Here is a 19260-nt window from a genome sequence, read left to right as displayed (position 1 = left end):
GGAGACAAGACGGACAGCTGTTCGTCCACGCAGTGGCAGACCACGTGTAACAACACCTGCACAGGATCAGTACATCCGAACATCACACCTGCGGGACAGGTACAGAATGGCAACAACTGCCCTAGTTACACCAGGAATGCACAATCCCTCCATCAGTGCTCAGACTGTCCGCAATAGGCTGAGAGAGGCTGGACTGAGGGCTTGTAGGCCTGTTGTAAGGCAGGTCCTCACTAGACATCACCGGCAACAACGTCGCCTATGGGCACAAACCCACCGTCGCTGGACCAGACAGGAATGGTAAAAAGTGCTCTTCACTGTCTCACCAGGGACGATGGTCGGATTCGTTAATCATCGAGGGAATGAGCGTTACACCGAGGCCTGTACTCTGGAGCGGATCGATTTGGAGGTGAGGGTCCATCATGATCTGGGGCGGTGTGTCACAGCATCATCGGACTGAGCTTGCTGTCATTGCAGGCACCTCAATGTGTGCATTACAGGAAGACATCCTCCTCTCTCATGTGTTCCTTCCTGCAGGCTCATCCTAACATGACCCTCCAGCATGACAATGCCACCAGCCATACTGCTCTTTCTGTGCGTGATTTCCTGCAAGACAGGAATGTCAGTGTTCTGCCATGGGCAGCGAAGAGCCCGGATCTCAATCCCATTGAGCACATCTGGGACCTGTTGGATTGGAGGGTGAGGGCTAGGTCCATTCCCCCCAGAAACGTCTGGGAACGTGCAGGTGCCTTGGTGGAAGAGTGAGGTACCATCTCACAGCAAGAACTGTCAAATCTGGTGCAGTCCATGAGGAGGAGATGCACTGCAGTACTTAATGCAGCTGGTGGCCACACCAGCTACTGACTATTACTTTTGATTTTGACCCCCCCTTTGTTTCAGGGACACATTATTCAATTTCTGTTAGTCACATGTCTGTGGAACTTGTTCAGTTTACGTCTCAGTTGTTGAATCTTGTTAAGTTCATACAAATATTTACACATGTTAAGTTTGCTGAAAATAAATGCAGTTGACAGTGAGAGGACATTTATTTTTTTTGCTGAGTTTTTGCTGAGATGAGTAATGCAAGATACGGAAACATTATTAAAGTGTGTTTCATTAGTAGCTAAAGTAGCTAGTGTTTCATTTCCTTGAAGTGGACAGTGATTTCTAATCTATGTCTATAGGCAGCAGCTGGAGATGGCTGTTGAACAGTCAGTGGCATAGTATAGAATACAATACAGAGATGGGTGATGCAATATGTAAAACACAATTTTTTTTAAAGACTAAGATACCGTAGAATAATGTAGAGTGTAGTTTATACATATGAGATGAGTAATGCAAGATATGGAAACATTATTAAAGTGGCTAGTGTGCCATTTGTAAAAGTGGCCAGTGATTTCTAATCTATGTGCTAGTGATGGCTGTTTAGCAGTCTGATGGCCTTGAGATAGAATGCTGTTTTTCAGTCTCTGTCCCAGCTTTGATGAACCTTTACTGATCTCACCTTCTGGATGATAGCGGGGTGAACAGGTAGTAGCTCGGGTCATTGATGCCCTTAAAGATATTTTTGTCCTTCCTATGGCATCGGGTGCTGTAGGTGTCCAGGGGTGGGAAGAGCTTTGCGGTTGTGGGGCGGTGGAGAGCTTTGCGGTTGTGGGCGGTGCAGTTGCCGTACCAGGCGGTGATACAGCTCGACACGATGCTCTCAATTGTGCATCTGTAAAGTTTGTGAGGGTTTTAGGTGTTAGGACAAATTTCTTTAGCCTCCTGAGGTTGAAGAGGCGCTGTTGCACCTTCTTCACCACGCTGTCTGTGTGGGTGGACCATTTCAGATTGTCAGTGATGTGTACGCCGAGGAGCTTACAACTTTCCACCTCTCCACTGCTGCTGTCCTGTCGATGTGGATAGAGGGGTGCTCCCTCTGCTGTTTCCTGAAGTCCACGATCATTTCCTTAGTTTTGTTGACGTTGAGTGAGAAGTTATTTTCCTGGCACCACACTCCCAGAGAACTCAACTTCTCCCTGTAGGCTGTCTCATCATTGTTGGTAACCAAGCCTACTACTGTTGTGTCATCTCCACATCATGAGTTTACTCTACCATTTACATCTAATATTTATTAATATTTATTAAATTGTTTTAGGCTGACTCTCTTTCTCTCTCTCTCTCCCTCTCGCTCTGTCATTCCTCCCTTACAGCATCACATGCCCATGTGTAACTCTGTGTTGTTGTATGTTTCGAACTGCTATGCTTTATCTTGGCCAGGTCGCTGGTTGCAAATGCTAGCTTAACTGGTTAAATAAAGGTGAAATATATATATTTTAAATGCAGTCAATAATACAGTAGAAAAATAAAAACAAAGTCTAAATACAGTGAGTGCAAATTAGGTCAATTAGGGGAGTTAATTAAGGCAATAAATAGGCCATGGTGGCGAAGTAATTACAATATGGCAATTAAACACTGGAATGGTAGATGTGCAAAAGATGGATGTGCAGTAGAGAGATACTGTGGTGCAAAGGAGCAAAATAAATAAATACAGTATGGGGATGAGGTAGATAGATGGGCTGTATACAGATGGCCATGAACAGGTGCAGTGATCTGTGAGCTGCTCTGACAGCTGGTTCTTAAAGCTAGTGAGGGAGATGGGAATCTCCAGCTTCAGTGATTTTTGCAGTTGGTTCCCGGTGGCAGCAGAGAACTGGAAGGAAAGGCGACCAAAGGAGGAATTGGTTTTGGGGGTGACCAGTGAGATATACCTGCTGGAGTGCGTGCTACGAGTGGGTGCTGCTATGGTGACCAGCGAGATAGGGCGGGGCTTTACCTAGCAGAGACTTGTAGATAACCTGTAGCCAGTGGGTTTGGCGACGAGTATGAAGCGAGGGCCAGCCAACGAGAGCGTATAGGTCGCAGTGGTGAGTAGTGTATGGGGCTTTGGTGGCAAAACGGATGGCACTGTGATAGACTACATCCAGTTTGCCGAGTAGAGTGTTGGAGGCTATTTTATAGATGACATCGCCGAAGTCAAGGATCGGTAGGATGGTCAATATATAACACAAATAGATCTGGTAAAAGATAATACAAAGATAAAAACATCCGTTCTTTGTATTTTTTTTGTACCATCATCTTTGAAATGCAAGAGGCCATAATGTATTATTCCAGCCCTTGTACAATTTAGATTTTGGCCACTAGATGGCAGCAGTGTATGTGCAAAGTTTTAGACTGATCCAATGAACCATTGTATTTCTGTTCAAAATATTGTATCAAGACTGCCCAAATGTGCCTAATTAGTTTATTAATAACTTTTCATCTTCAAAATTGTGCACTCTCCTCAAACATTAGCATGGTATTCTTTCACTGTAATAGCTACTGTAAATTGGACAGTGCAGTTAGATTAACAAGAATTTAAGCTTTCTTCCAATATCATGTCCTGGGAAATGTTCTTGCTACTTACAACCTGGATGCTAATCGCATGAGCCTACGTTAGCTCAACCGTCCGTGGAAGGGACACCGATCTAAGAAGTTTTTAATAAATTCCCTGGTTTTCCCAAAATCCCTATTGGAGTATTCCCAGTATCAGGAGCGAATACGCAGGAAATCCGGAATCCTCTGGAGAACCAAGGAATTTATTGACAATTCCCTAGAATTTTGCAACCCTGCTCCTACATCCAAACAGGCAGGCAGACAATTATTAACATACAGTATATTTTCATGTTTTCTTCTTATCTCAAATAAATCCCACAAAGCCACAAAGGAATCAGAATATTGTTTAATTACAATTGCAACCTGTGATTCAACTGGAAACATAAAGAACAAAATATTATCAGAGATGTTGAATCGACATCATCGCCAGATAAGAATGGCTCTGTCACATCTATTTTGGTTTGGTGTCGGTTTGTCCACAAGAGGACGACACACTACAAAGAGAATGAACTATAGGGTGGCTGTGATGGGCTGGACTGCTGAAAACGAAAGTGTTGGGCTCTACGATCAGGTTTCATTGTTTTCCAGTCGGCTGGCTGCTCCTGTAGTGGCAGGAAATGGACCCATCTAAGGTAAGACAATAGTTTGAAGTAAAACTGAGTATGCTGTTATTTCGTGGAAAACTATTAGTGGTAAACGTCACTGGTAAAGGTTGGCAATACAGTAAAGTAGCTACATTGTATCCGTTTCATATTTCTCTTACAGCAACACGAAAGTGTTAGATTGACTCGATCAAAGTAACAGGGGAAAAAGTACTTTACACGATGGAACAACATGTGATGTGATAGTTAATAGGTCTACATTAAAATGTCTAGGTTATAATCTAGCTACGAATTCATAACGCGGTAATATCCGATTAATTTATAGCTAGTACTTTCACGTCATTCGAAGGAGTGAAGAAGTCTGAAATAGTTTATAATCTACATTGTAGCTGGTAAACTTTTGCGATTTCAATCACATACCATCTCAATCAAGAGATGTTGTCAAGAGACATAGTGATCTCAACAATGACTGTCTCATCCATTAAGTTCCATTACACGGCTAGACCCTAACCTAGTTTGATATCAAGCAGTTACGGTGCCATATGTGTTGATGCGGTGGCTTTCCAATGTGGTCCTCAATAGAAAAGACTGCAGACACTGTGTGTGTGTGTGTGTGTGTGTGTGTGTGTGTGTGTGTGTGTGTGTGTGTGTGTGTGTGTGTGTGTGTGTGTGTGTAGGAGGTAGCTGCCTCTGAGAAGGAAAGGACACCAGCAGGGGGAGGAGAGTGAAGAGCTGTCCAGCGAACTCCCCAGCACCTCTTCTGGAATGTGAGTGAACATAGAGTATATTATCTACCTGGTACAGTCAGGGACACCCCTCAGAGTGGATATGAGTGGACATAGAGTATATTATCTACCTGGTACAGTCAGGGACACCCCTCAGAGTGGATATGAGTGGACATAGAGTCTATTCTCTACCTGGTACATTCAGGGACACCCCTCAGAGTGGATATGAGTGGACATAGAGTATATTATCTACCTGGTACAGGCCGGGACACCCCTCAGAGTGGATATGAGTGGACATAGAGTCTATTATCTATTCTCTACCTGGTACAGCCAGGGTCACCCCTCAGAGTGGATATGAGTGGACATAGAGTCTATTCTCTACCTGGTACATTCAGGGACACCCTCAGAGTGGATATGAGGGACATAGAGTCTATTATCTATTCTCTACCTGGTACAGCCAGGGTCACCCCTCAGAGTGGATATGAGTGGACATAGAGTCTATTCTCTACCTGGTACATTCAGGGACACCCTCAGAGTGGATATGAGTGGACATAGAGTCTATTATCTATTCTCTACCTGGTACAGCCAGGGTCACCCTCAGAGTGGATATGAGTGGACATAGAATATATTATCTACCTGGTACATTCAGGGTCACCCTCAGAGTGGATATGAGTGGACATAGAGTCTATTCTCTACCTGGTACAGCCAGGGTCACCTCTCAGAGTGGATATGAGTGGACATAGACTACATTATCTACCTGGTACAGTCAGGGCCACCCCTCAGAGTGGACATAGAGTATATTATCTACCTGGTACACTCAGGGACACCCCTCAGAGTGGATATGAGTGGACATAGAGTATATTATCTACCTGGTACAGCCAGGGTCACCGCTCAGAGTGGATATGAGTGGACATAGAGTATATTATCTACCTGGTACAGTCAGGGTCACCCCTCAGAGTGGATAAGAGTGGACATAGAGTATATTATCTACCTGGTACAGCCAGGCCACCCCTCAGAGTGGACATAGAGTATATTATCTACCTGGTACAGCCAGGGCCACCCCTCAGAGTGGATATGAGTGGACATAGAGTATATTATCTACCTGGTACAGCCAGGGTCACCCTCAGAGTGGATATGAGTGGACATAGAGTCTATTCTCTACCTGGTACAGCCAGGGTCACCTCTCAGAGTGGATATGACTGGACATAGAGTCTATTCTACCTGGTACAGCCAGGGTCACCTCTCAGAGTGGATATGAGTGGACATAGACTACATTATCTACCTGGTACAGTCAGGGCCACCCTCAGAGTGGACATAGAGTATATTATCTACCTGGTACACTCAGGGACACCCTCAGAGTGGATATGAGTGGACATAGAGTATATTATCTACCTGGTACAGCCAGGGTCACCCCCCTCAGAGTGGATATGAGTGGACATAGAGTATATTATCTACCTGGTACAGTCAGGGTCACCCTCAGAGTGGATATGAGTGGACATAGAGTATATTATCTACCTGGTACAGCCAGGGCCACCCCTCAGAGTGGACATAGAGTATATTATCTACCTGGTACAGCCAGGCCACCCCTCAGAGTGGACATAGAGTATATTATCTACCTGGTACAGTCAGGTCACCCCTCAGAGTGTATATGAGTGGACATAGAGTATATTATCTACCTGGTACAGTCAGGGTCACCAGAGTGGATATGGTGGACATAGAGTATATTATATATTATCTACCTGGTACAGCCAGGACACCCCTCAAAGTGGATATGAGTGGACAAAGAGTATATTATATGTTATCTACCTGGTACAGTCAGGATACCCCTCAGAGTGGACATAGAGTATATTATCTACCTGGTACAGTCAGGAACACCCTCAGAGTGGATATGAGTGGACATAGAGTATATTATCCAAGGTGTGAATTACAGGGAGCCGGGGGGCTCATCTCCCTGAATAAGACGTTAAGACGTTAAACTCCCTAAAGAAAGTCAAACCTTTCTACTCTATGTAGAAAAGGCAACTAGAGAACATTCAAATAAAAAAGGACTCAACTTTGACCATCAGTAAATCAGGCTGAGTGGACCATCTCCCTGTCCACTGTAGAATTCTATAGAGTTTGGTGCTGTCCACTCAGTAGTGCTGGATTTCTGCATAAGCTGAGCTCCTTTAAATATTACATAGGCATAGTTAAATATACAATGCATTTTTGAGATCTCCCAAGATCCAGGATTCGTACCGGGTTGAAGTTCAATATTCTAATTACATTGTTACATTCTTAATAAAGACAAGTAAAACTGTCATAAATGTAATGAATGTAAGGAAAGAAAAAGTGTTTTATGTCAAATGATCTGTAAAGACTCCAAACATTCATGAATTATGGACAACTCATGAACTAGGATGTAAACATGTTTTGATTCAACTCATGAACTAGGGTGTAAACATGTTTTGATTCAACTCATGAACTAGGATGTAAACATGTTTTGATTCAACTCATGAACTAGGATGTAAACATGTTTTGATTCAACTCATGAACTAGGATGTAAACATGTTTTGATTCAACTCATGAACTAGGATGTAAACATGTTTTGATTCAACTCATGAACTAGGGTGTAAACATGTTTTGATTCAACTCATGAACTAGGATGTAAACATGTTTTGATTCAACTCATGAACTAGGATGTAAACATGTTTTGATTCAACTCATGAACTAGGATGTAAACATGTTTTGATTCAACTCATGAACTAGGGTGTAAACATGTTTTGATTCAACTCATGAACTAGGGTGTAAACATGTTTTGATTCAACTCATGAACTAGGATGTAAACATGTTTTGATTCAACTCATGAACTAGGATGTAAACATGTTTTGATTCAACTCATGAACTAGGATGTAAACATGTTTTGATTCAACTCGTGAACTAGGATGTAAACATGTTTTGATTCAACTCATGTATTATATTGAATGTAGGCTTCCTGTTCTGCGTGTGTTCCAGTGTGTTCCAGTGTGTTCCAGTGTGTTCCAGTGTGTTCCAGTGTGTTCCAGTGTGTAAAATTGCCTCGTCTGAGAGTGTAGGCCACCAGCAGTGGTGTAGGTCTAGTGGAGGGTAACACAAGTAAACACAGTTGACCAACTTTTTCAGACAAATGCAGTGAAGTATTGGGAGCGTTACTCTTTTCACCGCGACTGGCTATCAGTTTACCCACCAATATTTTGACCACTACGTCACTGGTTACTGGTTCAGCCTATCAGAGTTTAGCCACCAATAATTTGACCACTACGTCACTGGTTTTCTGGTTCGGCCGATCAGAGTTTACCCACCTATTATCTTACCACTACATCACTGGTTACTGGTTATTCCTATCAGAGTTTACCCACCAATAATTTGACCACTATGTCACTGGTTACTGGTTCGGCCTATCAGAGTTTACCCACCAATATTTTGACCACTACATCACTGGTTCGGCCTATCAGAGTTTACCCACCAATATTTTGACCACTACATCACTGGATACTGGTTCGGCCTATCAGAGTTTACCCACCAATATTTGACCACTACGTCACTGGATACTGGTTCGGCCTATCAGAGTTTACTCACCAATATTTTGACCACTACGTCACTGGTTCGGCCTATCAGAGTTTACCCACCAATATTTTGACCACTACATCACTGGTTCGCCTATCAGAGTTCACCCACCAATATTTTGACCACTACATCACTGGTTAAGCTATCAGAGTTCACCCACCAATATTTTGACCACTACGTCTACTGGTTACTGGTTCTGGCCTATCAGAAGTTCATGGCAATACACATTGTAGTTTAGTCTAGTAAATTGATTGTGTGTGTTAGGGTGACCATCCAGATGTTCCTGGGACAGTTTCAGTCCCATTTCAGATGTCAATTTGTCAACAAGAAGCATCAACTAATGTAGCTCTAATCAATGGCAGTGGCTGCATGTCATTATTCAGTCTTTATGGTGTTTTTGTAACAGATGTCTATTTATATTCATCACATGGTGTCAGTATACATGCAGTCCACCATTTAGATGGTGTCAGTATACATGCAGTCCACTGTTTAGATGGTGTCAGTGTACATGCAGTCCACTGTTTAGATGGTGTCAGTATACATGCAGTCCACTGTTTAGATGGTGTCAGTATACATGCAGTCCACTGTTTAGATGGTGTCAGTATACATGCAGTCCACTGTTTAGATGGTGTCAGTGTACATGCAGTCCACTGTTTAGATGGTGTCAGTATACATGCTGTTTAGATGGTGCCAGTATACATGCAGTCCACTGTTTAGATGGTGTCAGTATACATGCAGTCCCCCTGTTTAGATGGTGCCGTATACATGCAGTCCACTGTTTAGATGGTGTCCAGTGTACATGCAGTCCACTGTTTACATGGTGTCAGTATACATGCAGTCCACTGTTTAGATGGTGTCAGTATACATGCAGTCCACTGTTTAGATGGTGTCAGTGTACATGCAGTCCACTGTTTAGATGGTGCCAGTATACATGCAGTCCACTGTTTAGATGGTGTCAGTGTACATGCAGTCCACTGTTTAGATGGTGTCAGTATACATGCAGTCCACTGTTTAGATGGTGTCAGTATACATGCAGTCCACGGTTTTAGATGGTGTCAGTATACAGCAGTCCACTGTTTAGATGGTGTCAGTGTACATACAGTCCACTGTTTAGATGGTGTCAGTGTACATGCAGTCCACTGTTTAGATGGTGTCAGTATACATGCTGTACACTGTTTAGATGATGTCAGTATACATGCAGTCCACTGTTTAGATGGTGTCAGTGTACATACAGTCCACTGTTTAGATGGTGTCAGTATACATGCTGTACACTGTTTAGATGGTGTCAGTATACATGCTGTACACTGTTTAGATGATGTCAGTATACATGCAGTCCACTGTTTAGATGGTGTCAGTGTACATGCAGTCCACTGTTTACATGGTGTCAGTGTACATGCAGTCCACTGTTTAGATGGTGTCAGTATACATGCAGTCCACTGTTTAGATGGTGTCAGTATGCATGCAGTCCACTGTTTAGATGGTGTCAGTGAGGGGAGGACGGCTCATAATAAAGGCTGGAATGGAGTCAATGGAATGGTGTCAAACATATCTAAGATGTGGTATCCATGTGGTTGATGCCATTCCATTGACTTTCTATTCCAGCCATTATTATGAGCCGTCTTCCTCCGCAGACTCCACTGGTTTCTTCCCAGGTTCCTGCCTTTCTAGAGTTTCTTCCGAGCCACAATGCATCTACATCTGCATTACTTGCTGCCAGGGTTTTAGACTGGTTTCTGTGAAGCACTTTGTGACAACTGCTGATGTAAAAAGGGCGTTTTAAATTACATTTGACTGATGTGCTATAGTCACTGGTAACATTGGAGATATGAGTCTACTGGTCTGGTGCTGGAGAGATAATCAACTTTAAAAGTGGTGAATTGACCCCTCGAACATCTCTTCTATACCCCTATTACATCATCCTCATGAGCTGACTGAAATTAATGTAGAACAGTGAAGTGACCACAGCATGTAGTGGTGGTGTAGGGGAACAGAACAGTGTAGTGACCACAGCATGGTGTAGGGGAACAGAACAGTGTAGTGACCACAGCATGTGTGGTGGTGTAGGGGAACAGAACAGTGTAGTGACCACAGCATGTGGTGGTGGTGTAGGGGAACAGAACAGTGTAGTGACCACAGATGTGGTGGTGGTGTAGGGGAACAGAACAGTGTAGTGACCACAGCATGTAGTGGTGGTGTGGGGAACAGAACAGTGTAGTGACACAGCATGTAGTGGTGGTGTAGGGGAACAGAACAGTGTAGTGACCACAGCATGTAGTGGGTGTGGTGGTGTAGGGGAACAGAACAGTGTAGTGACCACAGCATGTAGTGGTGGTGTAGGGAACAGAACAGTGTAGTGACCACAGCATGTAGTGGTGGTGGTGGTGTAGGGGAACAGAACAGTGTAGTGACCACAGCATGTAGTGGTGGTGTAGGGAACAGAACAGTGTAGTGACCACAGCATGTAGTGGTGGTGTAGGGGAACAGAACAGTGTAGTGACCACAGCATGTAGTGGTGGTGTAGGGGAACAGAACAGTGTAGTGACCACAGCATGTAGTGGTGGTGTAGGGGAACAGAACAGTGTAGTGACCACAGCATGTAGTGGTGGTGTAGGGGAACAGAACAGTGTAGTGACCACAGCATGTAGTGGTGGTGTAGGGAACAGAACAGTGTAGTGACCACAGCATGTAGTGGTGGTGTAGGGGAACAGAACAGTGTAGTGACTGTTTCTGTGTGGTGTAGGGGAACAGAACAGTGTGACCCCTGTCTGGTGGTGTAGGGAACAGAACAGTGTAGTGGTCTGGAGGTTGACCCTGTCTGGACTGTGATACTGTGATCTAGGCTGGAGGTGGAGCTGAAGGTGCTGAAGGTAAGACTAGTGGCCATGTCTAAAATCAATGTGAGCAAACCACATACAGTAGATCACAGTATTCTCTGAAGACACTGCAGTCTAGTGTGTGTGTGTGTGTGTGTGTGTGTGTGTGTGTGTGTGTGTGTGTGTGTGTGTGTGTGTGTGTGTGTGTGTGTGTGTGTGTGTGTGTGTGTGTGTGTGTAGCAAGCAGAGTTCAACATCTATAAGCAGTCTGCCACTCTCCCCAGCACCTCTTCTAGAAGGTGAGTGAAGATAATTACATTAAATTAGTCTAATATTAACAACTCTACCATAACATATTTTATTACATCATCCTCATGAACTGAGTGAAATGAATTCAACAACAGTGAAGTGACCACAGCATGTAGTGGTGGTGTAGGGGAACAGAACAGTGTGTGACTTGTTTCCTGCGTCCAGGTTGACCCTGTCTGTGGAGGAGCATGATCTGGATGATCTGAAAATCTCTATGCTGGAGAAGAAGCTGGGGTTCATGAAGGTAAGACTAGGGGTCATGTCTGAGAGGTCAAATGTCATTGTGATCAAACCACATATAAAGTCGGAAGTTGACATACACCTTAGCCAAATACATTTAAACTCAATCTTTCACAATTCCTGACATTTAATCCTAGTAAAAATGTATTGTTTTAGGTCAGTTAGGATCACCAGTTTATTTTAAAAATGTGAAATGTCAAAATACTAGTAGAGAAAATGATTTATTTATTTCAGCTTTTATTTATTTCATCACATTCCCAGTGGGTGAGAAGTTTGCATACACTCAATTAATATTTTGTATAATTGCCTTTAAATTGTTTAACTTGGGTCAAACGTTTCGGGTAGCCTTCCACAAGCTTCCCGCAATAAGTTGGGTGAATTTTGGCCCATTCCTCTTGACAGCTGGTGTAACTGAGTCAGGTTTGTAGGCCTCCTCGCTCGCGCAGTTCTGATATAGAATTTTATTATCAATGCTTCTAGTTTTCAATTATCCTAATCGGTCTGCACCCCAGAGTGTGTAAAGTTCTGGTTTAAATGAAAATTCCCAGCTCACAATTAGTCAAACACAAGTTTATTTACGAGAGTTCTCCCATTCACGTACAAAGATGTTCCTTTTATAACATTCTTCTAACCTATGCACACACATGCACATTAACATTAGGAGAGCTTTCTTCTTCTCTACAATTCTCACCACAGTTTATCACTACCCAGCTGACAGTTCCAGCCCCCCCCAGATAAAGGAAACCTGGAGGGGTACTCCCTGTCCTATCGTACTTTCCCAGGATTATAGGGGTCGGTTCAAACCTAGGTTAAGGATCCTCTTTGTTTTCTTTCGGAACACACATACATTCCTCTCTTCCCCAGTCCAACCTAGTTGGACATATGTTTAATATTTTAATTACTCCGTATCCATGCTAAATAACCTCTAATCCCTAATGGTTAAGTTTCTGGGTAGAATTATTTAATCATTTATCTTAAAGCTTGTACATTTTTTTATCAAGTTCCACCCACACATTTTCTATAGGATTGAGGTCAGGGCTTTGTGATGGCCACTCCAATCCCTTGACTTTATTGTCCTTCAGCCATTTTGCCACAACTTTGGAAGTATGCTTTTCGGTCATTGTCCATTTGGAAGACCCATTTGCGACCAAGCTTTAACTTACTGACTTAAGTCTTGAGATGTTGCTTCAATATATCCACATAATTTTCGTTCGTCATGATGCCATCTATTTTGTGAAGTGCACCAGTCCCTCCTGCAGCAAAGCACCCCCACAACATGATGCTGCCACCCCCGTGCTTCACGGTTGGGATGGTGTTCTTCTTCCACAACATGATGCTGCCACCCCCGTGCTTCACGGTTGAGATGGTGTTCTTCTTCCACAACATGATGCTGCCACCCCCGTGCTTCACGGTTGAGATGGTGTTCTTCTTCCACAACATGATGCTGCCAGCCCCGTGCTTCACGGTTGAGATGGTGTTCTTCTTCCACAACATGATGCTGCCAGCCCCGTGCTTCACGGTTGGGATGGTGTTCTTCGGTTTGCAAGCATCCCCCTTTTTCCTCCAAACATAATGATGGTCATTATTGCCAAACAGTTCTATTTTTGTTTCGTCAGACCAGAGGACATTTCTCCAAAAAGTATGATCTTTGTTCCCATGTGCAGTTGCAAACCGTAGTCTGGCTTTTTTATGGCGGTTTGGAGCAGTTGTTTCTTCCTTGCTGAGCGGCCTTTCAGGTTATGTTGTTATGTCGTTTTACAGTGGATATAGATACTTTTGTACTTGTTTCCTCCAATATCTTCACAAGGTCCTTTGCTGTCGTTCTGGGATTGATTTGCACTTTTCGCACCAAAGTACGTTAATCTCTAGGATTCAGAACACGTCTCCTTGCTGAGCAGTATGACGGCTGCGTGGTCCCATGGTGTTTATACTTGTGTACTATTGTTTGTACAGATGAACGTGGTACCATCAGGCGTTTGGAAATTGCTCCCAAGGATGAACCTGAGTTCTTGGCTGATTTCCTTTGATTTTTCTATGATATCAAGCAAAGAGGCACTGAGTTTTAATGTAGGCCTTGAAATAAATGCAAAAAGAAACGTCCCTTTTTCAGGACTCTGTCTTTCAAAGATAATTCGTAAAAATCCAAATAACTTCACAGATCTTCATTGTAAAGGGTTAAAACACTGTTTCCCTTGGTCAATGAACCATAAACAAATAATGAACATGCACCTGTAGAACGGTCGTTAAGACACTAACAGCTTACAGACGGTAGGCAATTAAGGTCACAGTTATGAAAACTTAGGACACTAAAGAGGCCTTTCTACTGACTCTGGAAAACACCAAAAGAAAGATGGACAGGGTCCCTGCTCATCTGCATGAACGTTCCTTAGACATGCTGCAAGGAGGCATGAGGACTCCAGATGTGGCCAGGGCAATAAATTGCAATGTCCGTACTGTGAGACACCTAAGACAGCGCTACAAGGAGACAGGATGGACAGCTGATCGTCCTCGCAGTGACAGACCACATGTAACAACACCTGCACAGGATTGGTACATCCAAACATCACACCTGCAGGACAGGTACAGGATGGCAACAACTGCCCGAGTTACACCAGGAACGCACAATCCCTCCATCAGTGCTCAGACTGTTCGCAATAGGCTGAGAGAGGCTGGACTGAGGGCTTGTAGGCCTGTTGTAAGGCAGATCCTCATCAAACATCACCGTTAACAATGTTGTCTATGGAAACAAACCCACCGTCGCTGGACCAGACAGGACTGGCAAAAAGTGCTCTTCATTGACAAGTCGCGGTTCAAATTAACATAGAACATGTTGCTATTATAGAAGTATGTTCTATCTATTCTGTTGATTTGAATCTAGAAAACCACAAAGGTCGAGATGGACATTTCAACCATCTTAGGGAGCCAACCGGAGATGGCGAACAGTCTCAACGCCGAGGTATCTGTGAACACCCAGGAGAACACACAGGAGAAGACCCAGGAGAACACCCAGAAGACCACCCAGGAGACCACCCAGGAGACCACCCAGGAGAACACCCAGGAGAACACACAGGAGAACACCCAGGAGAACACCCAGGAGAACACCCAGGAGAACACCCAGAAGACCACCCAGGAGAACACACAGGAGAAGACCCAGGAGAACACCCAGAAGAACACCCAGGAGAACACCCAGGAGAACACACAGGAGAACACCCAGGAGAACACACAGGAGAAGACCCAGGAGAACACCCAGGAGAACACCCAGAGGATTGATGATGAGGAGTTGGGAAGAGAAGGGGTAACAGCTATACATTAACATCTTCATCTGGAACAATGATGAAGTTGAAGTTGTATAGTAAAACATGATGATTGATCTTTATTTGATTCTCTTTAGATTCTCCTCTCCTGGATCACCATCACATGGTTAGACCCTCACTGGACTGAGAGAAAGACTGTAAAAGAGAGAACATTTGAATTTAAAAACTATTCTTCACACTATTGGTTGAATTACACTATCTATTGTTTCTACATTTTAGAGTTATCCAGCTGAATTTACACCTGATATCCACGATCAGGACAACAGGGGAGAGTACCAGTAACTTGACATATTTAATGTTTCTCATTAGTAGTTTGTATTAAGGACAATACCTTAAATCCAGGAAATCTCACAAAAGGAAATCCTTCATTGTTTCCTCTAGGTTCCAGTTCCCCAGTGCAGGTCTGTTCCAGTGCAGTATAACAGGCCTGGTGTTCAGGATGGAGGGAGAAGGAGAGGTTCTCTATAGGACAGTCCCCTGGGACAGGAGGCTTCTATCCCAGAGTGGAAAGAGACCTGCAGGACCTCTGTTCATGTTTAGATGCCTTAAGGGGTCTGTCAGTCAACTACACCTTCCCCACTGTGAGATCTACAATAGTGAGTAATAATATCATGAAGGGTTCATTTAACTTTTCATGTTTCAGGACTCTTCTGAAATAACATATTTTCATTATTTGGTTGTTTATTGACTAATTATTGTGTATTTTATTTTCTGCTACAGTCTCAGCAATGTTATGTTTGTCTTGTTCGTCAGAGACAGCTCTAAATGTTCTCTTTCTTTCCCAGGTGGTGGATGTGACTTCCTGTCTGTAGCCCATGTGACTGATGATGACATCATTGAGTTTCTCCCTCCTCTTGAGACAACAGACACACATGTCATTATAAACATCAGTGGATTCTCTGCTTATGGTGAAGTCAAGGATGAAGACTCTCCCACCGTTCCTATAAGAGCACTTGTCTTGTTGTTCTACAAGCCCCCAGATGTTCCTAAAAAGAGGTCCATCCTGAATGTGTTGTTGCTTCCCAGAAATGTTGTGATCAGGGAGGTAAGACCATCTGAAATGTCAACAATACTTTGGCTGAATTCAATCAAGCACACAGGACATTAAACCATGAATTCATGTTTTGTTAATCTTATTGCTTCGACAATGTTTTCTGATTTAAACCAATAATAGCATGTGATTTTGTGAAAACAAGGTGCAGGAGGAGTGGAAAAGAAGGAATGGAGACAAATACATCTACATTGAAACAAATCCTCGCTGCCAACTAACTCCCAATAAAGAATACGAGCTCTTCACAGATCTTACAGATGAATATCTAATTCAACCAAAGGTGATATCTGAGCTAGAGAGAGAAGAGACATTGCTTGCACATGAACATGATCTTATTTACATTTACATTTAAGTCATTTAGCAGACGCTCTTATCCAGAGCGACTTACAAATTGGTGCATTCACCTTATGACATCCAGTGGAACAGCCACTTTACAATAGTGCATCTAAATCTTTTAAGGGGGGTGAGAAGGATTACTTTATCCTATCCTAGGTATTCCTTAAAGAGGTGGGGTTTCAGGTGTCTCCGGAAGGTGGTGATTGACTCCGCTGTCCTGGCGTCGTGAGGGAGTGTGTTCCACCATTGGGGAGCCAGAGCAGCGAACAGTTTGACTGGGCTGAGCGGGAACTGTACTTCCTCAGTGGTAGGGAGGCGAGCAGGCCAGAGGTGGATGAACGCAGTGCCCTTGTTTGGGTGTAGGGCCTGATCAGAGCCTGGAGGTACTGAGGTGCCGTTCCCCTCACAGCTCCGTAGGCGAGCACCATGGTCTTGTAGCGGATGCGAGCTTCAACTGGAAGCCAGTGAAGAGCGGAGGAGCGGGGGTGACATGAGAGAACTTGGGAAGGTTGAACACCAGACGGGCTGCGGCGTTCTGGATGAGTTGTAGGGGTTTAATGGCACAGGCAGGGAGCCCAGCCAACAGCGAGTTGCAGTAATCCAGACGGGAGATGACAAGTGCCTGGATTAGGACCTGCGCCGCTTCCTGTGTGAGGCAGGGTCGTACTCTGCGGATGTTGTAGAGCATGAACCTACAGGAACGGGCCACCGCCTTCTTATGTTCTTCTTAACATCTTATGATGTTGTTACCTTTATATTTTGTATTATTATGTAATTGATAGACTAACACTTTATCTTTCTACCAGGATGCAGAATTTGTGGATTTTGAATCCTATGAAAACTACTTCCCAACATTTCAGTTGTTCATACAAACTGTTGTTGAGCAAGTTAATCTTCTTCTGAAAGACAATGGTGGTGAAGAATCTGTCTGGGAAAGACTTGTCTGGCTTCAGGTAACACAAAGTGGTAGTAGTGGCAGCAGCAGTAGTAGTAGTAGTAGTGTGGTGGTGGTAGCAGTAGTGGTGGTGGTGGCGGCAGCAGTGGTGGTGGTGGTGGTAGCAGTAGTGGTAGTAGTGGTAGCAGCAGCAGTAGTAGTAGTGGTGGTGGTGGTAGCAGTAGTGGTAGTAGTGGTAGCAGCAGCAGTAGTAGTAGTGGTGGTGGTGGTAGCAGTAGTGGCAGTAGTGGTAGCAGCAGCAGGTAGCAGCAGTGGTGGTGGTAGCAGTAGTGGTGGTGGTGGCGGCAGCAGCAGCAGTAGCAGTAGTTGTGGTAGCAGCAGCAGCAGCAGTGGTAGTGGTGGTTGTGGTAGCAGCAGCAGCAGTGGCGGCGTGGTGGTGGTGGTAGCTGCTAGTAGCAGCAGTAGTAGTAGTAGCAGTAGTGGTGGTTGTGGTAGCAGTAGTGGTGGTGGTGGTAGCAGCAGCAGTAGTAGTAGCAGTAGTGGTGGTTGTGGTAGCAGTAGTGGTGGTGGTAGCAGCAGCAGCAGTAGTAGCAGCGGTGGTGGTGGTGGTAGCAGTAGTGGTAGTAGTGGTAGCAGCAGCAGTAGCAGCAGCAGTAGTGGTGGTAGCAGCAGCAGTAGTAGCAGCAGCAGTAGTGGTGGTTGTGGTAGCAGTAGTGGTGGTGGTGGTAGCAGCAGCAGTAGCAGCAGCAGTAGTAGTGGTGGTGGTAGCAGCAGTAGTAGTAGCAGTAGTAGTGGTGGTTGTGGTGGTGGCAGCAGTAGTGGTGGTGGTAGTGGCAGCAGTAGTGGTAGTAGTAGTGGTGGTTGGGTAGCAGTAGTGGTGGTGGTGGTAGCAGCAGCAGTAGTAGTAGTGGTGGTGGTGGTGGTAGCAGCAGCAGTAGTAGTAGCGGTGGTGGTAGTAGTAACAATAGTAGTAGTGGCAGTGGTAGCAATACCAGCAGTAGCAGCAACAATAGCAGCAGCAGCAGTAGTAGTAGTAGCAATACTAGCAGTAGTAGTAGTAGTAACAATAGTAGTAGCAGCAGTAGTAGTAGTAGTAGCAATACCAGCAGTAGTAGTAAGAATAGTAGTAGCAGCAGCAGTAGTAGTAGTAGTAGTAGCAATACTAGCAGTAGCAGTAACAATAGTAGTAGTAGTAGTAGTAGCAATACCAGCAGTAGTAGTAGTAGTGGTGGTAGTAGTAGCAGTAGTAGTAGTAGTAGCCAACACCAGCGCAGTAGTAACAATAGTAGTAGTAGTAGTAGCAATACCCCAGCAGTAGTGGTAGTGGTGGTGGTAGTAGCAGTAGTAGTGTGGTGGTGGTGGTAGTGGTAGTAGTAGTGATGGTGGTAGTAGAAGTAGTAGTAGTAGTAGTGGTGGTGGTAGTAGCAGTAGTAGTGTGGTGGTGGTAGCAGTAGTAGTAGTGGTGGTAGTAGTGATGGTGGTAGTAGCAGAAGTAGTAGTAGTAGTAGTGGTGGTGGTGGTAGCAGCAGCAGTAGTAGTGGTGGTGGTAGCAGTAGTAGTAGTAGTAGCAGAAGTAGTAGTAGTAGTTGATAGAGGAAAATATAGTTTAGATGATCAAATGTATACTTTAATGATTAGAACCATTCATGCTAATACTATATTTGTTATGATCTGAAAAGTATGGGTTCTTAATTGTACTGTTACTGAAAATGTAAGCAGAAATGAATTGTGTCTGTGTCTCCTGGGAAAGTTTTGAAGCAGGGATAAGATAGTACTTCAAACAGATAAGAATGTTTTGGTTGGATTCCATTAGCAGAGAGAAGTATATCCTTTAGGCAGGTTGAATGTAGTTTATGAGGGGAGTGAAACTATCTCCAGGACTGAATGGTGGTGGTGGTGGTGGTAGTAGCAGCAGTAGTAGTAGTGGTGGTGGTAGTAGTAGTAGTAGTGATGGTGGTTGTAGTGGTGGTGGTGGT

At 44.1% G+C, this 19260-nt stretch overlaps 1 protein-coding gene across 1 annotated transcript; it reads left to right on the top strand.

The window, feature by feature from the left end:
- Positions 1–14536: 14536 nt before the first annotated feature.
- LOC127931977 (NACHT, LRR and PYD domains-containing protein 1b allele 3-like) lies at positions 14537–19040 on the top strand. Its single transcript, XM_052526133.1, has 7 exons — positions 14537–15108; positions 15222–15280; positions 15384–15598; positions 15788–16047; positions 16199–16333; positions 17196–17342; positions 19035–19040. The coding sequence occupies exons 1-7, from the start codon at positions 15106–15108 to the stop codon at positions 19038–19040; spliced, it is 825 nt and encodes a 274-aa protein (XP_052382093.1). The 5' UTR covers positions 14537–15105.
- The last annotated feature ends 220 nt before the right edge of the window (positions 19041–19260 follow it).

The sequence above is a fragment of the Oncorhynchus keta genome, chromosome 10 (assembly GCF_023373465.1).
Source record: "Oncorhynchus keta strain PuntledgeMale-10-30-2019 chromosome 10, Oket_V2, whole genome shotgun sequence".
NCBI lineage: Eukaryota > Metazoa > Chordata > Actinopteri > Salmoniformes > Salmonidae > Oncorhynchus > Oncorhynchus keta.
Note: the sequence above shows the minus strand (reverse complement) of the source record. Positions and strands in the feature narration are given on the sequence as shown.